At 44.7% G+C, this 27,142-nt stretch overlaps 1 protein-coding gene across 3 annotated transcripts; it reads right to left on the minus strand.

Moving 5' to 3' along the window:
- Nucleotides 1-10,038: 10,038 nt before the first annotated feature.
- On the minus strand, nt 10,039-26,597 carry PTP4A1 (protein tyrosine phosphatase 4A1). Of its 3 annotated transcripts, none has more exons than XM_048496476.1 (6): nt 26,282-26,597; nt 15,033-15,571; nt 13,250-13,342; nt 12,562-12,692; nt 12,004-12,078; nt 10,039-11,309 (listed from the first exon to the last, which is right to left on the minus strand). In XM_048496476.1, the coding sequence occupies exons 2-6, from the start codon at nt 15,135-15,137 to the stop codon at nt 11,192-11,194; spliced, it is 522 nt and encodes a 173-aa protein (XP_048352433.1). In that variant the 5' UTR covers nt 15,138-15,571; nt 26,282-26,597; the 3' UTR covers nt 10,039-11,191. The 3 variants fall into 3 exon arrangements, with proteins under 3 accessions (XP_048352433.1, XP_048352425.1, XP_048352442.1); XM_048496468.1 differs by having other exon boundaries at nt 15,033-15,574; XM_048496485.1 differs by lacking the exon at nt 26,282-26,597 and adding an exon at nt 25,619-25,744 and having other exon boundaries at nt 15,033-15,574.
- Nucleotides 26,598-27,142: the final 545 nt, after the last annotated feature.

Here is a 27,142-nt window from a genome sequence, read left to right on the forward strand (position 1 = left end):
CACCATTATGCCCTCTTTAATACTCCAAACCTGTTTAAGTTATAGAGCTGCCCAGCCTGGCAACTTTATCAATACCACGTTAAAGGCCAGAGCGCTTAATGTAAACCGCCTCTTAAGGAGCCGGGTCTCGGTATGCAATTCCCCAAGATAATTCGACAAAATTTTAGCACCATCCAGCTTCCGCCAAGTAGCCACCAAGGTCACGGGTGCAACTCCTTGCAAAGGAACCCCCCCTTTTTTGTTTGTGTGCGAGGAATCTGCCTCTAATCGCCTGATTGCATCATTCTCTGGATGCACCCATCCCCCCAAAAAAGGCGCTTCCAAAAGCCCCCTTTGTGTTGCTGATTAAGCATGCATACCCAATAACTCCCCAGGACCCGCCTCTGTCCCTCTTCCTCTCAGGCTCGACCTCGGCCTTGATCACACCCCTGATGACGCTTCTGAAGCCAATTCCCACCAGGGTCGCCTCCTGCCCTCCCTGTCAAACAATTAAAGAAAGAGGAGTAGGCGGCCCTGTGTAGGATTTCATTGCATTAAAGCAACCTTCTACGGAGGGCTGCCAAAACAAGCCTTCTTATATTAAACTCTAAACCCCAACTCAAACAAAAACCTCGATCCTGATCTCCTGCCATCCGCTTCTAGAACTGAGCCTGGAGGGATCCGCCCCTCCCATAACCTGGGGAAGGTGTGTTTCAGTCCTTCTTCCTACAGGTCCCTGTGGACTGGATTAGCCATGACAGGGCTGGCCAAACGGAATGGCGCCAGGAGGAAACTAACCCCATCCCGAGATGGAACACATTCTAAAGGATCCCGCCCCAGCGGTCTCAACAGGAACGCCTGCCGCCAACGCCTTCAAAGACCAATGACCTTGGGGAGGCGCTATACAATTCACCAGCCAAGCCTCTAGAGTCGCTGCGCCCAGCAAGACCACCCCGGAGACACCCGAACCTCTGTGTCAGCTCTCTTTGAGGACATCACCGCCAACTGCTGCCACCATCCTTGCCTGCTCTGCTGCCTCCTGCCCGATGGCGCATCGGTTCACCCTGACGAAGCTTTCACCAGACCAACATCTGGGAGCAGTTTGCTGCCGCCAACCTCTCATCTTTCTGCCTGGGCTAGTAATTCTAGGAGTCGGAGCCTGCTAAGCTCCTGCCTGCTTCCCTCGCCTGCAAGCGCCTGAGACTTCCTAGCGAGTCTGGGCTAAGCCCCTCAAGGAATGCCCATCCATCAGGGTACTCTGCGAGCTTCTAACTGGGGACCCTGGCTGCCAGACTCCCTCGGCTGGCTTCCTTGTCACCAAGACTGTCGCTAACCACGAATCCTAACACTCCGCGCTCGCATCACCGGGCGCAGCCCGGAACCAATTCGGCCCATTCTATCAACAATTGGAACTGCACACACATGGAGGACATTCCCTGTTCGAAACATCCTGCTCCCGGGCTGGTTCTGGACCTCGCAGAGTAACTGCTTAATTACATTCCCGCCCCTCTGCCGGAACTCTTTGTTGCCTCGTCAGCCTCACCATCGTCTCACCCCAGGCTCGCCCCGGAGCCCGTGCCGTCTTCTGCCTGACCCCTCCCGTCGGAGCACGCTGGCCGCCTCTCCAAGCGGAGTTCGCCTCCCCAACTTCCTAGTGTGGAGTCCCCGACCCGGCTTCTCTACAATGCTAAGACTATTGGCCGCTGGCCTGTGCCCCCCAAGTGGTCCATCAACTCTACCTCCATTGCCTGGATGCTCTGGGTTCCGAGCAGCAGGAACTCTTCCGATCAAAGCTGCACCCTAGATAATCGTGCGCTATTGATTACTTATTGTTATTACATCACCTCACAAGGTTGTGAGAATGTACATACATGTGTTGTTTTAATCTTTCTGATAATTCCCAATTGATTCATATGAAAGCACGTGAGCTGCAAGAAGTTGTATCTAATCTAGCCATGATGTTTTGCCCCATTGGTGGTCCAGCCGCTCTGGAGCTGGCTGCCGCATGGTTGAGTGCTATTGTGCAGCTCTGCATTGGCTTAATTGTGTGCCCTCGTTATCGATCTTGCTCTTCGCTCAATGTGTGTCTAATATTGCCTGTAACGTAAGAAGCCCCTCGAATTTCCCTTACCTCAAGAACCAAGTTCTACTGTTACACAAGCAGCTCGGTCAGCTTGACCAGACGGCGGAGGGAGACAAAGCGTCCCTTTAAATCACCCCTTTACATTTCAGTCCCTTTAAAATGTAAAAAAGGAGGAGATGTAGTAATGCACTGCTGACCCAGCAGCACCAGGAACTGGAACTAAACCGGACCTAATGTCAGCCTGGCTGCATCGGGCACTCCCACTCTCATCCCCCCCATGAGTCCGTGTCATGAACTGTCTGGGCTCAGTCATCATGCAGGGACAATGGTCTTGCCCCAGGTGAGGATTAGGCCTAGGCAGCTTTTACGCCCCTCTCAAGACGTAGCCAGGTGAGATCATGCATCACATGATGATCTCCACCTCCCCGGCCTCGCCTCCCGCTGAACTCCCCCCCCCGTCCCTCCACTGATAGAATAAAGCAATAAAAAAGGAACCAGCACGCGGGAGACTCGCTAGGAACACGGACCTCCGGGCTCCCGCTGCTGGCGATCTCCACCAGATGTTATCTCCGCGTCTCGTCTCGTTCTTACGCTGACCACGTGGGTCGACTACAGTTGTGGCATTCTCTTGCACCACATGGTCAGAGGCTATAAATAATCTGCTCTGCTTACAAATAGAACTGTTGTGTATTGGGAACATGCTAATTCAAAAACCAAAAAGGGTATCTATTGGTGTGAAACAAGCAAGCAGGACCCACCAACGAATATCAGCATTGGCAGCAGCACTGGACAGGATTTGGAGGGGGCAATGTTGCAATGGTGAAGCCAGATGGGGCAAGGCCTGTGGCCCCAATGCCTGACTGAACACCCTGGAGGATTCCCCCATAGCAGCAGACCTCCAGGCAGCCCACCAGGAATCCCTTGGCACCCTTCTGTGGCCATGCACACTGTATTTTTTTCCCTGCAGGGTGCTGCAGGAAACAAATAGGCGAGGTAGTAGACATGCCTGGCAACCATTTGCTCCACTCACTGGTTGATACCCCAAAACAGCCCAACCTTCAGAATGAATCACACCCTATCTTGTTGGAGACCAGCCTACTTGCAAACCCACTGCAGGTGTGAATGCAATGGGAGTTCCCAGCAGACCTGGAGGCAGATACAGAGGCCACATACTCCCATGTAAGTTTCCGCCTCCAATAAAGTTTAATTGCATTTGGCAACTGTTTGTGTGCTTCCCTCTGAAAGTTGGTGGGTGCGGGGAGTGCATAGGGATAGAAGCCTCACCGCCCAATGCCAGCATCAGATGCTGCTGGTTTTCTCCAGACATCACTCCTAACTCTCCACCCTCCATTGAAGTCTTTGAGATTGCCTGGATTCCAAGGCTTCATCTCTGCCAGTTCCGAATATGGAAAAACCTGGAAATAGTGAAACATGAGGATGGTGGGCCGTGGGCAGGGGAGAGATCTTGGTGAGGTCTAATGATGTCACATTCACCTATCAAAGCGTCCATCTTCACTAGGGGCACTAATTTTCATCAGCTGGAGATCATTTGTCATAGCAGCAGACCTCCAGATAGCCCACCCCATGCTCAGTACTCTGGGATACCATCTTAGAAGTCCTGCCCCTGAAGGAACCTGCCCCCTCCAAGGGCCACATGATGCTCTCCCAGCAGCTGCTGCAGTAATTTGCATGTGGGATGGCCTACCCTCCTCCAGGATGCAGTGGCCAGAACAGCGCCACTGGAATTATACAGGCTGGAAGTTCATCCTCACCAGTCTGCAAAGGGAAGGAAAGGGCATGGGCCATGATATCAGGTGGTAGCTGCCAGCCACTCAACTCCTGGATACCCTACCCCACCAATAAGATGGCCATTTCATCCCAGCCACAGACATACAGAAGCTCAGTTGTTTCTGAGCTTGTAGTAGGGACTTCAAGGTGATGGGAGCTGGGGACCTGCATAACCATTTATATATGCCATGGGGAAATGGGGAGTCAAATGTCCCCGAGTGCCCCCATTTGGTCACATGTGGGGTGCAAAAATTCAGGTTTGTGTTTTTTTGGTATTTTTTAGTTTTTGGCCTGCAGGGGACGCTGTTTTTAGGCTAGCAACACCAAAATTTTAGGGATTTTTGGGGAGATTCTCCTGATGATTCCACCCAGGTTTGGTGAGGTTTGGTTCTGGGGGTTCAAAGTTATGGACTCCCAAAGGGGTATCCAATGGGAGTTAATAGGAGATGGGGCCTACACCTTTGAGGGGCCATAACTTTGGACCCCTTAAACCAAACTTCACCAAACCTGGGTGGTGTCATCAGGAGAGTCTCCTAAAGATACCTGAGATTTTGGTACTGCTAGCTTAACAATTGCACCCCTGACAGCAGGCACCCCCCCCCCATTTCCCCAGACTCTCCTTTTAAATCCACCCCCTTCAGCATGGATTTAAAGGGAGAATCTGAGGTCCCCAGTTTAAACATTGAGAGTGATGCTGTTTCAGGGTGGGGGAGAACTAGGGACCCCAGATTCTCCCTTTAAGGTGGGTGCCACAGTCAAAGGAGGATGCTGACCCTCCGGAGCCAGAGCCCTTGCCTGCACACTCAACCCCTTCTGGCCTGCACAGCAGTAGACCTGGGCCCCTTGCTGCCTGCCCAAGTGGTATACCTGGGTGCTCTTCTGTGAGATCGGCAGACGGCTTGATTTCTCTCCCCCTCTACAGTATCTAGGGAAAATGGGGTGCTGCCCCCGGAAAACTCAGATTATGCCCCAGGCTCCATTTCCCCTAGATATGCTTCTGTTCCACCCTCCTGGGGTCCATGCAGGCAGGCTTCTGCCCTCCTTAGGCCCTGGGGAGAGCAGGAGTTGACAGCAGAGATATGCAGGGAGTGGGGTTACGCAATGTGTGGGGATGGGGCTATGCAACCCCACTGGGGTGTGGGGGGCAGTGCACTGTGGAGGGTTGGGCTGGAAAACAAAGAGTGTGCACCAGGCACAGTATGGCTCGGCTACGCCTCTGGTTATGGGGTATATGTTTTGTCCACCTCATGGTGGACAAAATAGCTGTCACAGGAGGCAGAGCTAACTACAAAATGTCAGTTTGTAAAGTTTTGAATATTCTAATAGTAACTCTTCAACATTTCAGAGGAAGAGAAAAAAGTTTGGATTTATACCCCCCTTTTTTCAACCATGAGGCAACTCAAAGTGAGTTACAAATTCCTTCCCTTCCTCTCTCCACAACAGGCAACTTGTGAGTTAGATGGGGGTGAGAAGTTTTGAGAGAACTATGACTAACCCACAGGGGTGTACCACCCATGGGGATGGGGTGTATGTCAAATTACCCCAAGCGCACCTGTGGGGTGGCACAAAATCTTCCCAACCCCCTCCTTCCCTGTGCCAACCCAGGAGTCTTTAGACCCCCCCCGTCCATAGGTGGTACACGGTACCTGTCTGAGCTGCCTCCTTCCCTCTCCAGGCCCTCAGGGGTGGGGCCTAGAGGTGGAGGCAGCTCGGATGGCACATGGCACCCTGCCCCCACCTCCCTGCAAGTCAGCTTGTGCAGGAGGCGGCCTGCAGGGAGTGGGGGGCGGCTCAGATGGGCACCATGGCAATAGGCTGACCCAGAAGCTGGCCTGCCACTGTGATGCCCATCTGATCCACCCCCAAGCCCCACTCCCTGGAACAATCACATAACAAGTGGTCATGCTTAATGTGGAGAGGATACTCCTGCTGTGAGGTTGGTGCTGCCAAGGACAATTCTGTTACCTTCTTTTTAGAATTAAAAAACAGACAAAACTCAGAGGTGTGTATCATAGTGGAAATAATTAAGTTAGCACAAAGACATAAGGGAAAATGTTATGAAATAGCAGGCATTATTGCAAATGATGTGGTACGTCCCTGCGTTTTTATGACTGCATAGGACAGAAAAATTCTAAATGTGGAAAGTCACAGGTTAAAGCCAACTAGCTAGATCTAAAGGCAACAGTGAGAAGTGAATCTTGACTAACAAGTGCCTGTAACTGTTGCACAACTTCATTACATACAAATTTATATTAAAAATGGTAATAGCAAATAATAAAGTGTGTATCAAAAAATCTAGGGTGTGTGTGTGGGGGGGGGTGTCTATATCCCAGGAATTGAAGTCTTTAAGTCCTTTGTTGACCTTGATTTTTTTAAGCTCTGATCTAGTATCTTTGTTTCCAGTGGATCTAAGCAATGCATTTTGGACAAAAGTACTGCAGAGAAAACATGGTAGAGTAAGAAAAACATCATTTATATCACCTTCTCAACTCACCAAAGTAAGTATTTGTTGAATTATGGAGTTTTGTAACTTCTTCAGTTTGTGAGGTGACTCATACATTTGACAAGACAACAGTAGGATTTGAAATAATTGCTTAATTTGGAACCTGTGATTCATGTTATCTGTAATGCAATAGAATGCACATCTTTTAACCCTGATGCTATCTGATGTGTGATGAACATTCCCCCCAAAACAGTATATGCTGTTTGATAATACTGATCCGGCTATAAGTTTATATCCCAGTGTAATGGCCAGAAGGGAAAATCAGCCACTCAGATGAGAACATAGGAGTGCCGCTCCATCATCCAGTTATCTTAAGAAGATAAATGAAATGTTGGAGGAGACACAGGAGATGAGGGAGTTGAGTTCTGCCCCAGGAAGAGAGCAATGACAGCTCTGGTCTGGCTCAGGAAAAAGAGCAGACGAAGTGGAGGTTAGCTCTACCTGATAGTGTGGCAGAGCAGTTTAGCTCTATCTCTGGGAGAGAATAGAGTGCTCAATTGTTAGGCCTATCCCTGATGATGAGCAGCAAAAATATGTGCTTTTTAGGTTGGTGTGGGTTTGTTCCTGTGTGTGAAACGGATCCAATCTAGTGGCTTGTCAATAAAAGTGTGTGCCTGAAAGCTCTATAGAAAAGCATAACTACTCTTTGAAATAATAACGTTTAAATTTTTGTGCCTCAGCCAGGTTTCTACTTTGTCTGCTTGGCTTGTTCCTTTAAAACCAACTTGTAAATAAATACATCTTAGTTGTTGATATATTAATTCAGCCTTGATGATCTCAATAAGTTACTTGTACACCGCAAAATTTACCTCACAATGGTGAACCCAAAGCCTATGCACTCGCTACCTGTAGAGCCCCTGGAAACAGTTCAAAATGAACCAAAATCCAAAAAATCTTAGGTGGTTGTGTGCATCCCCTCAGTAGGAAAAAAAGGGCCCTGGTATAACAATACCATGAGTGCTTAATGATATAAAAACAGCATATACAAAATGCATAATAAGACCATTAATAAAATCATGATCTAAAAACATTGAAGCAAAATTAAAGCATCACAACATGCCCTGTCTTTCCCAATCTGATCTGGCTACAGTGATCCATGCAACGGTCACTTCTTGGTTAGACTATTGCAATTCGCTCTATGCAGGGCTACGCAGACTTTGGAAGCTCCAACTAGACCAGAATGCAGCAGCAAGAGTCCTTATGGGATCCTTGTGGCAGATGCACATGCAACCTGTGCTCTGTTAGCTGCACTGGCTTTGAGGAGAGTATACAATTAGATTCAAGGTTCTTGTATTAACATACAAAGCCCTAAATGGTCTGGGAGCAGCATACCTGCAAGACCATTTCTCCTGATATGTCCCCAAAGAATGCTGTGTTCTGTGAATTCAAATCTACTGGTGGTCCCCAGCCCCAAGGAAGTCCAGCTTGTCTCAACCAGAGCCAGGGCTTTTTTGGCTCTGGCCCCAGCCTAGTGGGATGCTCTGTATGATAAGACCAAGACCCTGTGGGACTTAATACAGTTCTGCAGGGCCTATAAGACAGCAATGTTCCACCAGGCATATACAGTTAACATCTGGTTAACACCAAATTTTATCAGCTTTCATTTACTCAACTACTAACCTTTTACCACCATTATACTACCAAATGTGCTGCTGCCATGGCAGAGAGTTAAGGGGAATCAGTCTCAGTCAACACCAACCCTCTGTGGGGTTAATTTCCCCCTTTAAGAACACTATGGCCCAAGGCAAGCTTTATGGAGGCAAGTCCAAATTCAGGCCCTAGAGAAAGGTGGGAAGAGAGCCTCACATGTTGTCTGCAGCTGCAGGTTGTTGAGAGGATGCTCAATTTTGTAGAATAAGGAAGGAGGTCCTACTGTGTTGGGATCTACTCCTGTACCCTTCAATCCCGGAGAACTCACCACTGAGAAATACTCTGCTCCCAAAGGGCCCAGAAGAAGGCAGCTCAATTCAGCTGGCATCTGCAACAGCTGTGCACCCAGGGACCTCGTCCCAAGACATGGAGAGTCTGCTGGCTCACCCTCATGTTCTCAAAGGGGTCCTGGAGGGCAGCTGCTTCCATAACTGTAGCCATCTTCTTCTGATCCAGGTTTCCGTTCACATATTGTGTCATTGAATAGTTGAATCTGAATAGTCCCTTAAGGGACTATCTCCTCCCCTCTAAAAATAATCTTTTGATTTAATAGCTGTTCTATTACTTTAGTTGCTAATACCAATGAAAAGCTTATATCATTTATGCGCTTACAGTTCTTGCCGAGGTTTGGCTTCCAGTGATCTGCAGGACTCCCCCCTGCAGCATGTGCTTTGAGCTTTACATTTCCCTGTCCTCTGCCTCCCCCCCCCCCCAAATCTGCCGTGGCTCCTCTTCTTCAGCCATCGGCCCTTTGTATTAATGGACTAACATTCGGGCAAAATAACACAAGCCAGGCTGAGTGTGCATTCTTTTCAATTTCCCCTAGTATTTGCGAGTGAAACTCTGAAAAGATACATTGCGTCAGCAATTGCTTCTAGCATGTATCTTTTGCTTCTAGTTGCACTCACAAAAACTAAGCAAGATTGAAAAAGAGCGCACAACCATCCTGGTTGTGTTTATTTTGCCCTGATGTCAACCCACTAATGCAAAGGCGGGGGGGGGGGGGGAATCCTTTCAAAAATGGAACAGTGGCAGGGGGAATGGCTGACTGGGAGGGTTGTTCTCAGCAGTGTGGAATAAATACAACTGAAGATACTGGGGAAAATGGAGGTGACGATTACATAAGTACAAAAATTGAAGGGGAGATAGGTAGATGGGTGGACAGAGGGGGGACAAATGGACAAACAATCCCCTCTGTGTGAAAGGAGAACATAACTGAAGGCAGGCATGGTGAACTCCTTCTGGATTGCGTTCCTGGCAAAGCTGAGAAAAAGATCACGGTTTGCCCACACCAGGAAACTCCAAATTTTCATTTACCCATGGTGTTGTGGTATCAGGACTGTAGTATAAATAAAAATCCAACCCAGATAATGTCCTAATGCTGTTGCCCTGGAAGAAAGGTAAGCTTGGTGAGGTAAGAAGCCTTGTGCGTAATTGGTCTCCGATTCTAGATTTTGCTTTGGACCAATGTGGCTACCTGCAACATCAATTTGAAGTAATTGTTGAATTCAGCACCTCTGGAAACCTTCTGTCTTAAAGTTAGCCATGAACATTCTCCACCTGGCCTCCACCTAAAGCGACCAGGACTCATTGGAAGTTTCGAATACATTTTGACACTTGTGCCTCAACCATGCTCAGTTGCTGGTTATACATACGGTTGGTACATTTATGGCACTCTTAACAAATTTGATGAACACATACAAATACTATCCAACTCTGAGTTACGGTTTGCCACACACTGAAGCCTGCTTATTTAATCAGGTACCTAAAATATGTCAATCTTGATATGCTTCATATTGGTGAAAACTGATTTATTTAACCACTTCCAGTTCTTTCTGAACCACATTGCTAAGGACAGGGGCAGACATTAAAGTCAGTAAATAATTCTGAATTTCAAAGCATCTCACTTATCTCAAGGGACTTGACCGTCTCAACTGAAAGTAGAACATAAAAGACCTTCAGGACAAACCAGCAGACCCAAAAGTGCCTTTCCTCTTCCTACTCCCACATGAAGAACCAATTATGTCAAGTAAACTGCAATGCAGCTTTGACTTTATTTAGATGTTTGAGCTCTCGCACTAGATTTTACAAGCTGGTGAACACTGGCAAAGTATTTCTCCCACAGTACTATAACCACACATTTCCAATACAGTATAAATATATGGTTGAACATTAATACACATCACCATTTATCAATTACATAACAAATCATCAAGTATTCAAATATTAAGTTACGCAGCTCAAAAGGCATACAAAATATTACAGAGGTCTGCCATCATTGGAGCAGAAACTCAAGGGAAAAAAAACACAAAATCACTTCCAACAAAGCAATAGTTGGTAAACAACTTTCAATAGTTACAGTAAAAGAAATTACAATATCGTCAGAAATTTTATGATTAAGAATTATCAGCTACAATAAAGCATTTCTACATTAAAAAAATATTTACTAAAGTAAAGGGCATATTCTATACTTCCTGCACAAGACAAAGGCAACATTTTACTATAATTAATTAGTTCCTTCCCATCCTTTTACAGGCCCTCTGGTAAAGTCGCACATGAAGTGCCAGTATTTATTTTACTATAAGGCTTTTGTCTGGAGACATTAAAGATTTGTGTGCTTCTGTACAGCGTGAAGGATTACTTTCTATGAATAACCATAGAATGCATGTGAATGAAGAGGATTAAGTAACAAAAGATTAGACACCCAAAGTGACTGTCAGTAAATCATGTGCAAATCCTGATATTCGTTCTAGTGCGATTGTGGGAGATACATACAGTGATTACCCTACAAAGCCTTTGCACAAAAACAGAAGTAACAGATTGGGGGGAAAGGGAAAGGTCCAGACTGCTGCAGTTACTTCAGAACTACTCTGATAAAACAGAAATAGTATGCTGGGCTTTTGGCAACTAATCTCTACACATGTTGTGGTAGATGAGTCTACTGGACTTTAATGAAATACTGAACTGCATGATTAAGGAAAGTTTAATGATACAAATTACTAATAAGACATTTTAAAGGCCATGTACATTTCCTGTTCTCAAACGATGGTTTAGCTAAACAAAATTGCTCTCCTGCCAAAATTTTTGGCCTACTTCTACAGAAGCTTCATGTAATGCAGACATACATATAGTTTCCCCGTGTACTTTGCTCAAACTTAGTTGTCTTCTACTTCCAAAGCAGCTTGGTTTTACTGAATGCAACAGTTGTTTCGATGACCATTTGAATCTTTAAAACGCAGACGCATCTTGGGTCGGTATTTTTCCAAATACAGAAGCTGCTTGCTGTTAAAAGCTCCACGTCGCTTCCTGGAACAAAATTAAGAGAGCTGAACTTGTGGGAGTGTGTAAAATTATCTCACTTCTAAGTACTTTCTGTCAAGGAAAGAGTAGTTCAGCATTATGCTGAATTTCTCCATTGCTGGTTAAAATATTTCCCTAGGGGTAAGAATGTCCCTTCCAAACAAAGAATCCCTATAGATTTGGAATATAGCAAACTATTTTGTTTGGACAGTGTTCATTTAACTTCTCAGTGTTGTATTTATCAACGTTTTGTTTCACACTGCACTAAGGAGAACCACAATTGAAAAAAGACAGACATGCATTCCCAGCAGTTATGAAGAAGGAAAGTTTGGAGTCTCAAAGTGGCTTACAAATTCCTGTTCTTCCTACCCCCCCCCCCAGATGTCTTGTGCAGTAGGATGGGCTGAGAGAGTTCTGAAGAACTGTGACTAGCCCAAGGTCATGTGGAGAAAAGGGAAATCAAACCTGGTTCTCCAGATTAGAGTCTACCTGCTCTTTACCTCCACACTACACTGAACCTTAGCAACTATCCCCCTCCCTTTTGTGTGTGTACAACCTACACAGCTATCACTGCGAGCTCCTTCCTTTCCTCTGGTTTATTTGCTATGTGACCACAGGACATCACATACTGTTGTGCAACTGAACCTATGCTTCAGCAAAACTCTGAAATTTGAAACTCACATTGCTGGTCAATACTTACTGCCTTATAAACTGCACTGCATCTTCATATTTCATTCCACATTCAATGAGTGCAAGGGCAACTAATACAGGTGCTCTGAAAGAAAAGGAGAACATGTTCTGAACAATGCTTTTTATAGGGGGGTGGGTTTATGGAACCAGAGGATACTTGCCCAAACTCACCTCCATGTTTGCTCTAAAGCTACAGTGATGAAGTTGTAACCACCTGAAACTTAAAGATAGTTCCCTGTGCAAGCACTAGGTCATTACTGACCCATGGGGTGACATCACTAGGCAGGCTATGTTTACAGGATAGTCTGCCACTGCTGGCCCAAGTCATCTACACTTTGGCCCCAGAAAGCTGGGCACTCATTTTACTGACCTCAGAAGGATGGAAGTCTGAGTCAACCTTGAGCTGACTACTTGAAATCAGCTAATGTTGAGATCAACTCAGGTTGTGAACAGAGCTTCTGACTGCAGCACTGCAACTTACCACTCTGCGTCATGGGGCTCCTGTGACTACCTTACCCAGTAAAAAAAACCCTGCTACAATAGATCTGGGTTGCTAAGTTTTGCTTACCTTCCAAGACCAGCAACACAGTGTACAGCAATGCAACATCCAGGCTCTTCACGGAATTTAACTTTCAAGAGGTTAAGCCAATCATCAACAATCTGTACAGATGGTGGCGCTCCATCATCAAAGGGCCAATCCTGCAAAATATGAGGTAGACAATTTTTCTTCTTTTACAACCAAACTAATCAGTGTAGCCATCTTACGATCCTTTGGGATAATGTGGTGCATTTAACCTCCAAGTAATTTAAAAAGTTTATATTCCACTGTTGCCAAGTTACAAGCCATATCTTTCCATTCAAGCTATCCCACAACTGCTTGAAATCTTCATTTTCAATTGTCTAATTCCAAGTAAAACACACAAGCCTTGTTTCCTCAATAGTTGTAGACACATAGGACAATGAAAGACTAGTTTTCTAGGGATTTCTCTCAAATTGTTTCTTAATTAGCAGAGCTAATTGCAACAGCTATCTTACATCTTGGTTTGAATTATTCCAATTGATTTCATCCATGTTTTCTTCAGCTTTCTATATGTCACAATGCCACTGTCTACTTATAAAATTATTCCTCCTACATTTTCTTATATTTTTAAAGGAAATCTCACAAGTCCACAACATTTTATTAGTACTTTTTGAATAATGAGCACTGTGAAAAAAAGCGAATGGTTAATTTAAAGATGTTAGATTAAGCCACTTACCAAAACCTGAATGCCTTCTTTTTCTACTGCAGCAGTGTCATAAGTGGCTTCACAAACTCTCACTACAGTCGTTACTCCATACTTCTTCAGTTCCTAAGAAAAAAGAGGGTTTTAAAAAATCTTGATGGCAGAAACAATGCAATGTCCAAGCCTGCACTACTGGAATATAAACAAACATTACTTTAAGTTGCTTCTCGGTTCTGTAATTATGGTCTTTCACTCTTAACATACACTATAATTTCCAGAAGATTTTTTTAAAATGGCAAAAGACTTCACTCAGAACCACTGAAACCTTATAAACACAAAATACTTTGAAATTACACGTCAGGAGTACGAGATCTAGGAATAGCAATACTGGATTTCTACCCAACACTGATGTACTGTGACCTACCATACATGAATCAGTGGGCTGTTTCATTTCTACCACAAGCTGATAACACCATTTGATCAAGAAGATCAACTGCAACTTTTTAATGCTCAAATCAAAAGGTACACAAAATGGAGACATAGTAAGCTCCTCTTTGTAGGAAAACATAATGTAATAAAAATATATACATTGAAAGGATAACACACCCAACCAGCGAAGCTGGTGCCTGATTCTTTAATTTTTTTAACAGATATCCTGTGAAACTATGGTGTGAGGTCTTAGTGGCTATATATTGGGAGTAGGAACTGGTACCCAATATTGCTAAGGGTTCCAAACTTCAGCTTGAGGAAAAGCAACACATACTTTAAAAAAAAAGAAGGTAAAACAAGGAGGAGTAAACTTAGAAGGGGAGCAAAGAAGGTAAAAGTTGTAGATGGGGAAAGGAACAGAAAAAGGCAGGTAGGGGGATAAAGAGCAGCTACAGGCACTGCCAAGAGAAGACGTCGAAAAGCAAGGAGAGCTTATAGGAAAATGAGATTCCTCCTCCTACTTTTCCTATACTAGTTCAAGTCAAGAACATATGGAGAATAATGCACATTTTCTTGAACATCAAAATTAAGGAGATGGCACTGAAGTTTGTAATTTCTTTTCACTATTAGTAACTACTTCATTTAATTTGAAGAAGAGTTTGGATTTATACACTGCCTTTCTGTTCTGTGACTCAAGGCGGCTTACAAACTTCTTTCTCTTCCTCTCCCCACAACAGCACCTTGTGAGGTAGGTGGGGCTGATAATGCTGAAGTTAAGCCCAAGGCTTAACGATTATACCACGCTGCCAATAAAATGTACCTCAACAGATTAGATTAGCATCAGCAGATGCTATCCTATAATGAGGCCCAGGCCATTTTCAGGAATGATTTCCTATATTTTATCATGCGGCATCATTTTAGCAGTCACCTGGTCGCTGTACTTTAAAACCTTTAGTTGTTTTCTAAACATGTAACACAACTACAATGTGCTAATGTCCCATGGATGCCCTATGCAAGGTAAATGCTGTTTGTACACATAACTGTGCTATTCAGCAAAGAAATATCTGAACTAACTCTAGTGTGCCATAAATAGTCAACTTAGTAAGCTTTGCTTACTCGAATTTATTTCCATTTCTAACCGAACAGCTTCTGGGAACTTGGTATTTAATGCTGTTTGCTTAAAGGCAGTTTTCAACACAAAATTAACCTGAGAAATATATATTTTTTCTTCACTCAGTTCAGCAATATTAACGATCACACCACACACATCTAAATTATTTCCTGAACAGTGAAGCATAATATGAAAACGATGCAAATTACGTAACACATCAGTATTCTATTAAACATGAACTGTTGCCAACGTTACAAAGTTTATAAGTGTCCTTACCTCTATGAACTTGTTTAAGGTTGCATTGGTTGGGTTGTGAGTGATAAGGAATCTCATATTCTTGTAAGTTATTTCCACAGGAGCTGGGCGGTTCATTCGGGCCATGTTAATTTAGTTAAATGTGCAACCAGATTGATACAATTAAAAAAATTAACAAAATTGTTGCAGAGGAATGAATGGAAGTCTACTTTACAAAAAGCCACTTGAAAGTACTGACAAGTATGAACTTGTGAGCAATGGGAAATGAAATGAACCTCTCAAAACAAGAAGCAGCAATTCTTCAATCCAGTAATACTGAGGCAAAAATAAAGGCAGTGCACTGAGGTTACCCCATCCAGGTCGGAACTCCTTTGTAAAATGCTCTGCCAATTTCAATTCAACACTACTTTTCTTGGTAACCGCTCTTAAGGGGGCTTCTTGGTGGAGTAGTAACGGACTTCTACAGTTCACTTGTCTGCATAGAGGCCGTGCTGTGCCTGGCAGTAGTCCCCACTGCCCTTCAGAAACTCCATAAATGTGTGACCAAGAACACCACAGAACTGCTGCAAAGAGAAAAAAATAGTTACTGGTCACTAATCGAACAGGCAAATAAGTGAAAATCTAATATTTCAAACTTATCACTTTTTAATTTAAAAAAAAATCCCCATTCCCTATAAGGAAGAAATGCCTATTTTTCTTATTAGAGATGGTGGAGCAGGATTGGAAAATTCTCCAGGTAACCCAGGTAAATGACAAGCAAAACCATAGTATGCTACCTATACATGAGAACTGCCTCCCAAGGAAAGCCTACATGACTCTTATTTTGCTCTTCTCCTTACAAGGGAGCTATGCATCTTTTAGTGTTCAGGAGATATTTAAGTGGTATTTGTATATGCTAAGAAAGAAGACTCTTCCTCATATTCCTCGCCCCAGCATTCTTAGTGAAACTTGAAAATCTAATATAATTGCACCTACCTAGTATAATTGAACTATAGTAAGTCTGTATCTATTAAAAAGCAATTTAACAATAAATGAAGAATAATAATTAGAGTTCCGTGCATGGATAGAACCAAATTCTATATTCAATTTTAAGATTGCCACCTGTAGAATCTGGGGTCTTCCCACAATATCCTTTCCACTCATTCATGCTTATTTTTTGCACTGAGTCCAGTGTTTCATCTAAACTCATGCAGAACTCAAAAGTGGCAGTTGGTATATGGCTAAATACAAATCTGAATGGAAGCCTCTCTTGTTCTTATTGCACAAATCCTACAAGGTTGGTTATCACTTTCCCTTACAGTCAGTAGCTCCTGTACGTGGAAAATGGTAACAACTGAATCACTAAAGGAGAAGGAAGCTGAATTACCACCCTGTGAAAAGTTATCTGCAAGAGCGATTTCAGGAGTTCAGAAAGATACCTTTGACATAATCTTAAACAAGTCATCTGCCTCCCTAATTTCAATACAAGGATGGAAATCCGACTTCCTACTAAATCCTACTAAAAGGACAAGTGCACAAGGGACTCCCACTGCTCAGAGTATATTGGTGAACAACAGTTACAATGTAATGCTATTAAAATATTTTAAGATGTATTAACAGCCTACTGAGCTAGATTATTTTAAAATACTATTATACAGCTTTAACTCATGTCTCATAAGAATTCATATGTCCTATTTCCTAGCACCACAACTCAAGGGAAGTTGTAAATTAAGGAAAGAATTGTAACAACTGAAAAAACAAGGAGTAATAATAAGATCTACTTGACAAAAAGGAAAAAGCTACAGAAAGAATACATTTAAGAACTACTTTTCAAACAAGGAACTATGTTTTTCCACTAGGATAAAAGAACTCAGCCCAACCAATCCACTTAGGCCATTCAGCAACGTATTTCAGTGAATCACATACAAGGAATGCTCAATGGTGGATGAAATATTTCATACAGATGCTACACACAGGAGAGAAGAAATATGGTTTCATACACATTCGAAGTCCTTAATGAGCTTTCCTTAAACAACTTCAAAGCAAGCTTAAAACATGTCCATATAGAAACAAGTCTAGCATTATCAGCAGTGCAGATTTTTTTAAAAAAGAATAAGGCTTAGATTCACAAATCAACTAATACAAGAGGCCTCCCCTTTTCTTGTGTGTTACATTTTAAAAAATTAAGTAATGCAGCTCCATGGATCTGAAGGAGGAATGCAGCAGGTGGTACTGCTTGAAATTAGAGCTGTAAAGCTAGAAGGAATTAAGGACTGCAGTACCAACAACTATGGAAAAAATAGCTGGATTCAGCAAACTTCACTGTTCTGGAGCAGATAACATTTATTAAAAACTGCCAAGGGAACAAATTATTAAAAACTGCCAGGGAAAAAAGAATTTCCCCATATTCCTCTGTAGCTCTTTCCAACCCAAAGATGTTTCTTCTTTTGTAGAGTTGCAGCACACATGCAGAGGAACAGCCATGTAGGTCAGCGAACTGGAGCCAAGAGTGACAGAGCAATGAAATAGATCCCTCTGCACAGTGGAGATGTGCTGCTTCATTCCAGCCTTCCACCCATGCAGTAATTTCTCCATGCAGGTTTTGCAACTCGGGTAACGCTATTTTCAGGGGCTGAAGGACAAGGTAAGAGTGCAGAAAGGCAATATGTTTTGTACACAGAGAAACAAAATACATGCTATTAAATAGATAATGACCTTCAGTGAAGGGATTCCAAATCTTTTTGGCATAGTGACCCACAAGTCCTCATTTACTTGGTATGGTGCAAAAACCAATAAAACAGCAAAAACCTAGAATCTGCTGGTTGGGAGTGGAGCTTTGAATATTTCGTGCGAGGGTTCCTCTGCTCTGAGGTAAGCAGGGCATTTTGATCTTGGGTGATACCCACCGGCTATTCTGGAAGGCAGGATTAATTTATCACTCCCTGTCTCCTAGATGGGAATCTCCTGAGCCCAACTAAAGTACTTTCCAAGCCAAGAGAAAGAAGGATTATAATAAATACAGATAATTAACTGGCACAAGTAAAAAGCAATGTTGTAACTATGAGTGCTAGGACAACAGATAAGAATGGGACGTTGCTTCTTGAAGAGCAGGGGTCCCCAAACTTTTTAAACAGGGGGCCAGTACACTGTCCCTCAGACTGTTGGAGGGCCAGACTAAAAAAAACTATGAACAAATTCCTATGCACAAATGATTGTAAAATGTTTGATTTCACCTTTCAGCCTTTCTGTCATGGTCTATTTTTAGAACAGTGACCAAAGTATGTCAAGTACAGGGTGGGCTCCAAATATTGTTGGGGAGGCTGTGGAATACCTTCCCCTGTAAAAAAAAGCAGAACTTTCCCAATGAAGCATTCCATCTAACCCAGGATTAGGTATCTTCCTGGGTTCTTCCTAGCAGCCAGCGAGCGATTCACCAGCCTGGCTGATGCCAATGGGAGTGAGGGGGAACAGAAAGCCTGAGAGCAACACATGGAGTAGCCAAGAGGGAAGGGCGGAGCAGGAGTTGCCACGTGTAAGGTTTCCAACTCTGGGTCAGAAAATTCATGGAGATTTGGGGGTGCCATCATGTAATTGCAATCAACAGCCGTTGGGGCCGGTTCCTCCTCTCCCTCGAGCCCCCACTGCACATAAATGGAGCCATCGCTGCCATGCCTGGCGGGCCGGATAAATGCCTTCAGGGGGCCACATTTGGCCCCCGGGCCGTAGTTTGGGGACCCCTGTTGAAGAGGAACAAATTGAGTCTTCTTCCTTTGATACGCAGGTATGTAAACGTTCACAGTTCTGAGCTTACTCTTGCACTGATTCTAACTGCAGACTGCCAGATACCTTATCCGTCCCTCTTTCCACTCTTTTTTGGATGGGCAAGATGCCCTCCTTACCTCAGAGCAGAAGGAACCTTCATGGTAAGTTTCCAAGGTTCCGTTCACACTCTAAGCAGGAGAACATCTTGATCTTGGAACTTCTAATAACGGTGTCCCTTGTGTAGAACTGCCAGGGAAATAAATTTTAAAATCTGTTTTTCTGATGGGTTTTCATACACCAGATTTATATCCTAAGTGCTGTACTCAGGTCTAACAATTGTCAAGCTTTTTCTTTGACATGCTTTGGCCATGGGCAGAAGACAATGTCATGCTTTCAGTGGAAAAGAATGTTAATTTTGGGGATAAGGGTAGGATCTGGTTGTCTTTATGGAAAACACAGGGTCCTTCCTGGCTGACAGGCCCCACAGTTCTCAGACCCTTTGAACTGAAGTCACTCCTGTTAAAAATAAGGTCTTCATGCACAACTACTTAACAGGAACACCTTTGAGGGGTTCAAAGGAAGTTATGGTAAGACCTGATAATACTGTGTAGTCTCCACATGGGAAATCTATGGATGTCTGCTGGATTGGTCTGCATCACCTCTTTAAGAAACAGAAGGATGTGAGGAATGCCTGCTGTATGATGAACTGTAGTCATTATGGCTGCTACCAGATGATGCTGTGTAGATACCTTCTTGCTGATGGATCCCATCTTGAATGAAGGCTAACAGCTGGTCCAACCCGGGGTTTAATGGGTTCACAAGCTGGCATTATATCACAAAAGCTTTCCATGAGGAATTGTATATATGCCTGGTGGACATCTTCCTGGAGTCCATGATAGTTTCAGTAACTTTTGGTGTATCGCCTACTGAGGTCATGATGGCTCCAGGGAAAAGGGCTTCAGGGACAAAGTGTCTTTGTGCCACAAACCGTTGATGAATTTGAAGTTCAGAATGGCAAGGAACAATGTGATCCCCTGGTTGAAGGGGAAAGGGAAGACATCTGAATATGCTGTAGTACTTCTCTTTGAGACCTCCTGATGATCTTCCTGTGATCGATGGGGAAAGATGTCTGCATTCTTACAACCTCAGAAGGGTGGGGGTAAAAGTAATTACACCTTAGATTCCACCCCATCTGTCACTTGGTCCAATGGGTAATTTTTGGAGAGTTGGGTCTACCATTGCAGCTGCTCAGGACCATTTTCCCCTTTCTAAGCCATTCTCATATCTCATATGTAAGACTATGCAACAGATTTGAATACTGCTTTTCCTAAAAGCTCAGCAACTTTCATAAAAACAAGTTCCAGAATACAACCGTCAAATTATAGATGTCAGCTTACCATTTTTAACCACTTGCAAAATTGCCAACTAATTTTCAAGGGCAACTTCACATAAACCACAATGCCCTGTACCAGGGGTCTGCAACCTGCAGCTCTCCAGATGTTCAGGAACTACAATTCCCATCAGCCCCTGCCAGCATGGCCAATTGGTAGGGGCTGATGTGATTTGTAGTTCCTGAACATCTGGAGAGCCGCAGGTTGCAGACCCCTGCTCTATACTCTGAGAAAAAGCTGTTAGTACTGTCAGTTGAGGGCCAGTAGTTGAGAAAATTGTATGCTTCTGCATTGCAATCCAGTTACAAAAATATGAGAATTATTCATTTTCAAGTGCTGCCTTTGACAAAACCATTATTTTGTGCATTACTGAAAATGGTGCTTTGATACAGGAGCATTTAGTTCACTGGATGACAATCACAAATACTTTCAAACGGATTGGGGGGGGGGGGGAAGCAAGGCTAGGTAGGCAATAGGACGCAAATGGGAGTATTCCACAACAAAAAAAAGTCTGGCATTTTGAATTCTGTGGTGGAGGAATATACAACCCTACCAACACCTTTTTCTGAGACAGACCATAACATTCTGACGATGGCAGCAGCATGGATCAGTGTGGACAGCCAATTCTGTCAAAGGCTTTTGGGTCAGATTAAGTGCCATATCGACAATGCCAACACTAGGGCTTCAAACAGTATTAGCATGTATTTCGCTTAGGTCTTCAACACAGGGAAAAAAAACCCCACTGGGTAATCTACATCTCAACTCTCAAGAAGCACCTTAGAACGACAGTCCTGTTCCAGCTGAAAATTATGAACCAGGACAAAGACTTACACAGAATTAGTGGTGCACCTGCAGCACGTCAATGACAAGTAGCACAGCAAGTACAGAACATGGGCATGATTTACAAAGCCCATGAGATGGGTCAGTAATGTCCTGTATAGAAGTTGCTACTGATAAAGCAACTCTTGCTCTCAGCCATACAGCAAATCTACCAGGTTGATGTCTAGCAAATCTCCGTTACATATCACTTTTACTATTATTTATTATTGTGCATTAGAATTCTCTATCATTTACCAATAACATTACTGAAAGCAGAATACTGCTTACATTGCAACTACACTCTGCTCCATAGAAACATAATCATAGAATAGTATATTCCTCTGCCACAGAACAAAGGAAGACGGGCCTTCTTTGTAGTGAAGTGCTCTACCTGGGTCCTAGTGCCTACACAGCCCTGCTCCCACCATGCATTTGATAGTTGTTTGAGAAACTATAAATGTTTTTGTATCAAAGTACCATATTCAACAATGCACAAAATAATGGTTTTGACAAAGGCAGTGTGTGAAAACCAATGTTAATTCTCATATTTGTTCAGCACTACATTCTAATGCAGAGCATACAATTTTCTCAACTGCTGCACCTCAACTGACTGAATTATTATTTTTCTGTGGAACAGAGTATAGGTGTAATAGGGTACTAACTGCTAGAATTTGATTCTGATAACCATGGTATTTTCACATTTCAGGAATGACATTCTTGAGAACCAGATTTGGCACACATGATTAGTGTCAATATACTGCTTTAGAAATACTGTGTTTATGTGCTGTAGAAAGAATTCATGTGCAACAAGTTATTTGCTAACTGCACTGTCCACAAGTTTATATTCTTAGCTGTGCATTGTCTAAGACTACAGCAAATGCCTTCCTAATTCTTTAGGCTGTTGCTCAAAAGTGATAAACAGCAAGTTTTCAAGAACACACTGCTATTAATCTGAATTACTGGAGCGTAGTTTATAACTATACTGTTATAAATGATACAGTACTGTAGTTTGTAGCCTATATACAGTTAGTTCCAGGCATGTCAGAACAAGGCTGCTACATTTACATTCAAACCATTAATGCTATGTGAATTCTAAGGAAACATGTGGAACTTTTGAGACTTTTTTGCATAAGAATTCAAACCTGAATGAATAGGATAATATAGTAAATATTCTCCCCCTAGCTCTCTGCCACAAATATGTCAACTGATGTGTTAGGTTGTTGAAACAATTAGTGATATGCAAAGTAAGATTTTTTTCCCTAAACACAAAGATCAGTGAAAAGTGAGTTTGTTTAGAAGTCCTGTGAACTGAAGGTACCAATAATCAGCAATAGAGTTTGGTGTGCCTTTGTCACTCAGGTCTGCAGCCTTAAAATAATATGTGTGAAAACCGCAGCTAGATTTACTTTTCACCAAAATGTCCTGAAGGGTTATAAACCCTCATTCTCAGGTCTGCCTCCCATGCTGCATTCTTTATGAGTTTACTAGTTCAAAGGCACTAGCTGGGGGACATTACAGCTGGAAAGAGTACTTGGAATTCCAATCTAAACCCATTGCTCTTATCTCCTTACTTGTGCTACCCACAGCATCAAAGACAGTGATATACTGTTAGGACTGCTCCACAACTATGGAATTCCCTTTACTTGGAGTGGTTCCAAAGTTGTGAAAAATGTATTAAAGGACACTTTTATCTGTACAAGTGGGTAACAAATGAATACAATGCTCTTTTAACAATATACTGTAAGTATTTATTTAAGCTGGAAAAAATTGCACAAAAGTCTAACAACAAGCAACAAGGATTCAAGCAACAAGGATTACTGCACTTGAAAGTGAATTTATGTACTGAACACCAGAAAAAATGGGGGAGGGGGAGATTTGTGATTGTAAGGTGAATAAGTGTTTGGATTTATACCCCCCTTTCTCTCCTATAAGGAGACTCTAAGGGGCTTACAAACTCCCTTCCCTTCATTTTTTAAGTATCCCCAGGGTGTTCCCATAACAGACACCTTGTGAGGTAGGTGGGGCTGAGAGCTCTGAGAGAACTGTCACTAGCTCAAGATCATCCAGCAGGCTTCATGAGTAGAAGTAGGGAAATAAATCCAGCTCACCTAGAACTGTCACTAGCCCAAGGTCATCCAGCTGGGATGTAGGAGTGCAGAAACACATCTGGTTCACCAGACAAGACACCACTGCTCATGTGGAGGAGTGGGGAATCAAACCCAGTTTTCCAGATTAAAGTTCACTTGCTTTCCACTACACCTTGCTGGCTCTCAGTGGAAGTGAAACTGCTGCCACTTGCCCTCTAATCTGACACTGTCTCCATATTAAAGTAATTAACACTTATGTGGTTAAGATTCTGAAGATGAAATCAAAGGTATTTCTGAATTCTAGTTGTTAACATCTGTTGCAGGCAGTTAAAGGCACACAGTATACTGCCATCGGCATGTTATTCAATGGTGGTATTGTTAACTACAGTTATTTCTTTCACTCAGGGCGACTACTGAAAGTGAAATACATATTACAGACAATAGTGGAAGACTGCTAATTTGCTTTTGGCATACTTTTGTAAGGTTCCTGTCCACACCAGTCAGAACAAAGCTGAAGTAGTTGAAGTAGTTAGAGCTGCAAGGCACCCCTAATAGTAGGATCTGTTCCAAGGTCCAGTAAAATATACAGGAAACAAGCTACAAATCTGGCCCTGGAAAAGAACTTTTTTTTCAAGTACATTTCTGAAATTTTAAAAAGATTCCTAGCTAAACTGAATCATCCACAACTGGATGCCAAAAGCATTTCCTATATACTTATGCCTGCATGGCACCTCCCCATTCTACAGCATTCAGATACAGAAGAACTGCAAAAGAATAGCAGGCTGAAATTGTGTTAGCCACCTGGAATAGCAGAAAGAAATAATGAACAAAATACGAGGTTTAAGAACTGGAGAAGAAGTTTTAGAAGAAGTTTCATGAGGGAAGGGGGGGAAAGTGGACTAAAGGAAAAGAAAGTAAGACACATGATGAGGGGGAGTAAGAACAGAAGGAACTTTTGAGGAGGTGGAAGTTCTACAATTGGGATGGGGACAGAATCCACATGAGATCTACATCTGCATATCTGCCTCCTCCAGTTAAAAGTGTGGGTGGTGGCAAAAAAGCAGCAACAGGAACCCCATTTATTCCCAAGGATAGTTCGAAGATACAGAAAATATCAGTCTGTTAAGTTGGGAAAAGTTTTTACTTCAATTTCTGGTGCCGTACTGAATTAGAGATGGCTGGCCTTCTCATTGTGGACTTCAACAGAATAGCAGGGCACTTAACATGTCTCAGATAACCAAATGATTAAAGTGCATCCAAAAGTTAACTTTACTTCAAGCAGTGCCAAGACAAATTAGATTTTTTTTAAATTAAGCAATCAACTTCTACAAGTTCAAGCACTTTGCTCCATACTTACCAGATGCTGGTAAAAGAAGGTTCATAAGGAAAAGATGAAAAATTCAGATTGGAAGAGTCCCCCTGAACTACAGATTGTCTACAGTTTGTCTGCCTCTTTTTACAAGCACAAAGAGTGTTAACTGATTGGCATGCTCAGAGCCACACACACAAATTAACACAATCCTATGACTCAGCTCAAAGATGACTGCTTTGTTAGCTCACCACCCACAAACCACTTCACCTTGCTTGTCATTTAATAGGCTTCTCACATGTCACACAAGGACATACTTCCTTAGCCAAAGCAACACTGAGAGTGCTTGCAAGAGAAGCATTCAGATACAAAGATCACCTGGATGAGCAGATCTTTGCTCTCCCTTCCCTCCCTAAACCCTCACTCTGATACAGCTGAAAGCCAAGTGGTTTTCATATGCCAGTGCCAAGTATTTTCAGCTCAGGAGACTCCTTGTGTGGCTTCCCCCCCTCATCCATCCATTCAGCTTGTGGGTCGTTTCGTTTGTATGGACCACGCCAATCAGCCCACCAACCTCCCCCAGTGAGTCACTCTAGGCAGCGCAACAGCGCTCCAGCTGTTTGCAATACACCTGGAGAAGGCCAGCAGACACTCCAAGCAGCAGCCGGGCAAGTCTGGACTAGTTTCTGAAGACACAGCGGGGAGATCAAGTCGGACTGCCCCCACCGCCTCTCATGCCCCGCTGTGAGCTGGGGCTTCGGGAGAATCGCAGCTCGCCCCTAAAGGCTGAGTTAAGGCACTCCAAGGACATAAAAGAGAATGTTGGCAAACCCCGAGATACTTACTACAAGCCGGCTGAGGACCACAAACGGACAAGGGAAAGACAGTCCTTCGTCCCCTCTTCCCCACGCCTCCCTTTCCGAGTTACTTCTTTTCCGCTCCACGAGTCAATTACTACCTGTGCACCCTGGAAGACCTGTGGCCAGCGGGGGGTTGGGGGGAGGCTCGAACTCGCCTTGGGCACCGATTGAATCATGGCTGACAGCTGTTCCGAACCCAAGTTGGGCTTGCACGCCGGCCTTCCTAAGTTAACCCCGACTCATTGATCAATCCTCACCGAACCCCCCCCCCCCTTTCCCGGGCTGCTCCTGCGTTGAGGCTACCCGCCATAGGACCGCAGCCTAACCAAGCCGAGTGAGAGCAGAATGAGCCCGATGGCTTCAACAGGGTTGCTTCCCCCCCCCCCCCCCCCCGTCTTACGATTGTCCTCGACATCTGGGTCCTTCTCGCTGTTCTGTTCTCAACTGAGCGCTCGCGCACACGTGTCGCGCGTTGCCGGAGACTCCGCCACAACTGCAGCCTGCTCGCGAGCGGCCAGCCAACTCCCTTCCTCCGCGCCTGGTAGCACCAGCCAGCAGAAGCAAGGCAGGCGGTGGGGGCTCGCTCGCCTCTGCAGACCGCGGCGCCTCCCCCGCCCAGGCACCCCCTGCCCTCCACTCCCCCCCCGCCGCCGCCTTTCCCTCTGCTGCCACGTCCCACATGTCGCCCGAGCAGCAGATCTGCACTAGCCGTCGCCGCTCTGGCTGAAGTTCGGGAGAAGCCGCGGCATGCCCGGGAAACCGCCGCTCCCGAGAGGCCAGCGCTGAGAACGCGCGCCTTTTCCGGGAGACAAGAATGAGGGCTTTGTGTCTGGGCCGCCGAGCGACACCCACGACGGCGCCACTCAGTTGGGGCTGCACGTTCCGTCCCGTCCCCGCCCGACCCACAGAACGCGGCTGCCACGGCCCAGGAACAAAGAGACAAGCACGGAGAGCAGGAAAAGGGCGCGGGCAGGAGGGCGCGTTAAGCGGCACGGTTTTGTTTTTTTTCCGTTACGAGAAGGGAGAAACAGAAGAGAGCGCGAGGCGTCCGTTAGTTACTCACAGGAATATGGTTACTCATTGAAGACTGTAGCCTGATCATACAGCCTGGGTGCTGAGGACGCCACCGCCGGGGGCAGAAGGAGCTGAGCCGGAGGGAAGAGGAGGCGGCCGCGGAGGTGGTGCCGGAGCAGGACGGCGACGATAGACCATACAGGGCGCCAAGAAGCCGCGAAGACGGAAAGGGCGGGCGGCGCGGCCACGCGCGGGTCTGGTCTGGCGAGATTGCTGACGGCAGAAAGGGCGGAAAGCGACTGATGGGAGGCGGGAGGGCCTGGAGAGAGACGAGCGCCCGGGTTCGTCCGCGCAAGGCAAGTAGAGGGGCGGGGCGGGGCGGAGATGTCGAAGCGCCGCCCCTCGCTCTCCACACCGCGCGTGGCCTGGCGACGCAACAGTCCGATCCCCCCGCCCTTGCAAACGCGAGCGTCTCTTGACGTCACAAACGGCTCTTGCCGAATGGCTCCAGTTTGCGGCCAATGGAAACGCTCGGATTGAGCTAACAATGGTCAGGAGCGCGGCGGTGGCCAGAGATCGGATTGGAGGAGGAGAAAGAATGCCTAAACGAGGGAGGCGGAGGTGGAGGGAGCCGGCGAGAACCGGTTAGGAGCCTAGCGAAGCGAGCTGCGGCCAGAAGGGCGGGGCAAAGCAGGAGACGGCTCCGATTGGTCGGCTGTTGGGACGCCTGGTTTTCTCTGTTGCTCAGTTTGCCTCTGGAAAACTGGAGTAAGAGTTTTGCTGTTCTCGATGCACGTATCGTGTGAATTTGGGTAATGGGGCTGACTCGTCCTGTCCAGTGTTAGTTTGTTTGGAAGGTTTGGTAGCCATTGGCGCAGATTCACCCTGTAAATGCACAGCCTTCCAAAAC

This window comes from Sphaerodactylus townsendi, linkage group LG01, assembly GCF_021028975.2.
Source record: "Sphaerodactylus townsendi isolate TG3544 linkage group LG01, MPM_Stown_v2.3, whole genome shotgun sequence".
NCBI classification, from domain to species: Eukaryota; Metazoa; Chordata; class Lepidosauria; order Squamata; family Sphaerodactylidae; genus Sphaerodactylus; species Sphaerodactylus townsendi.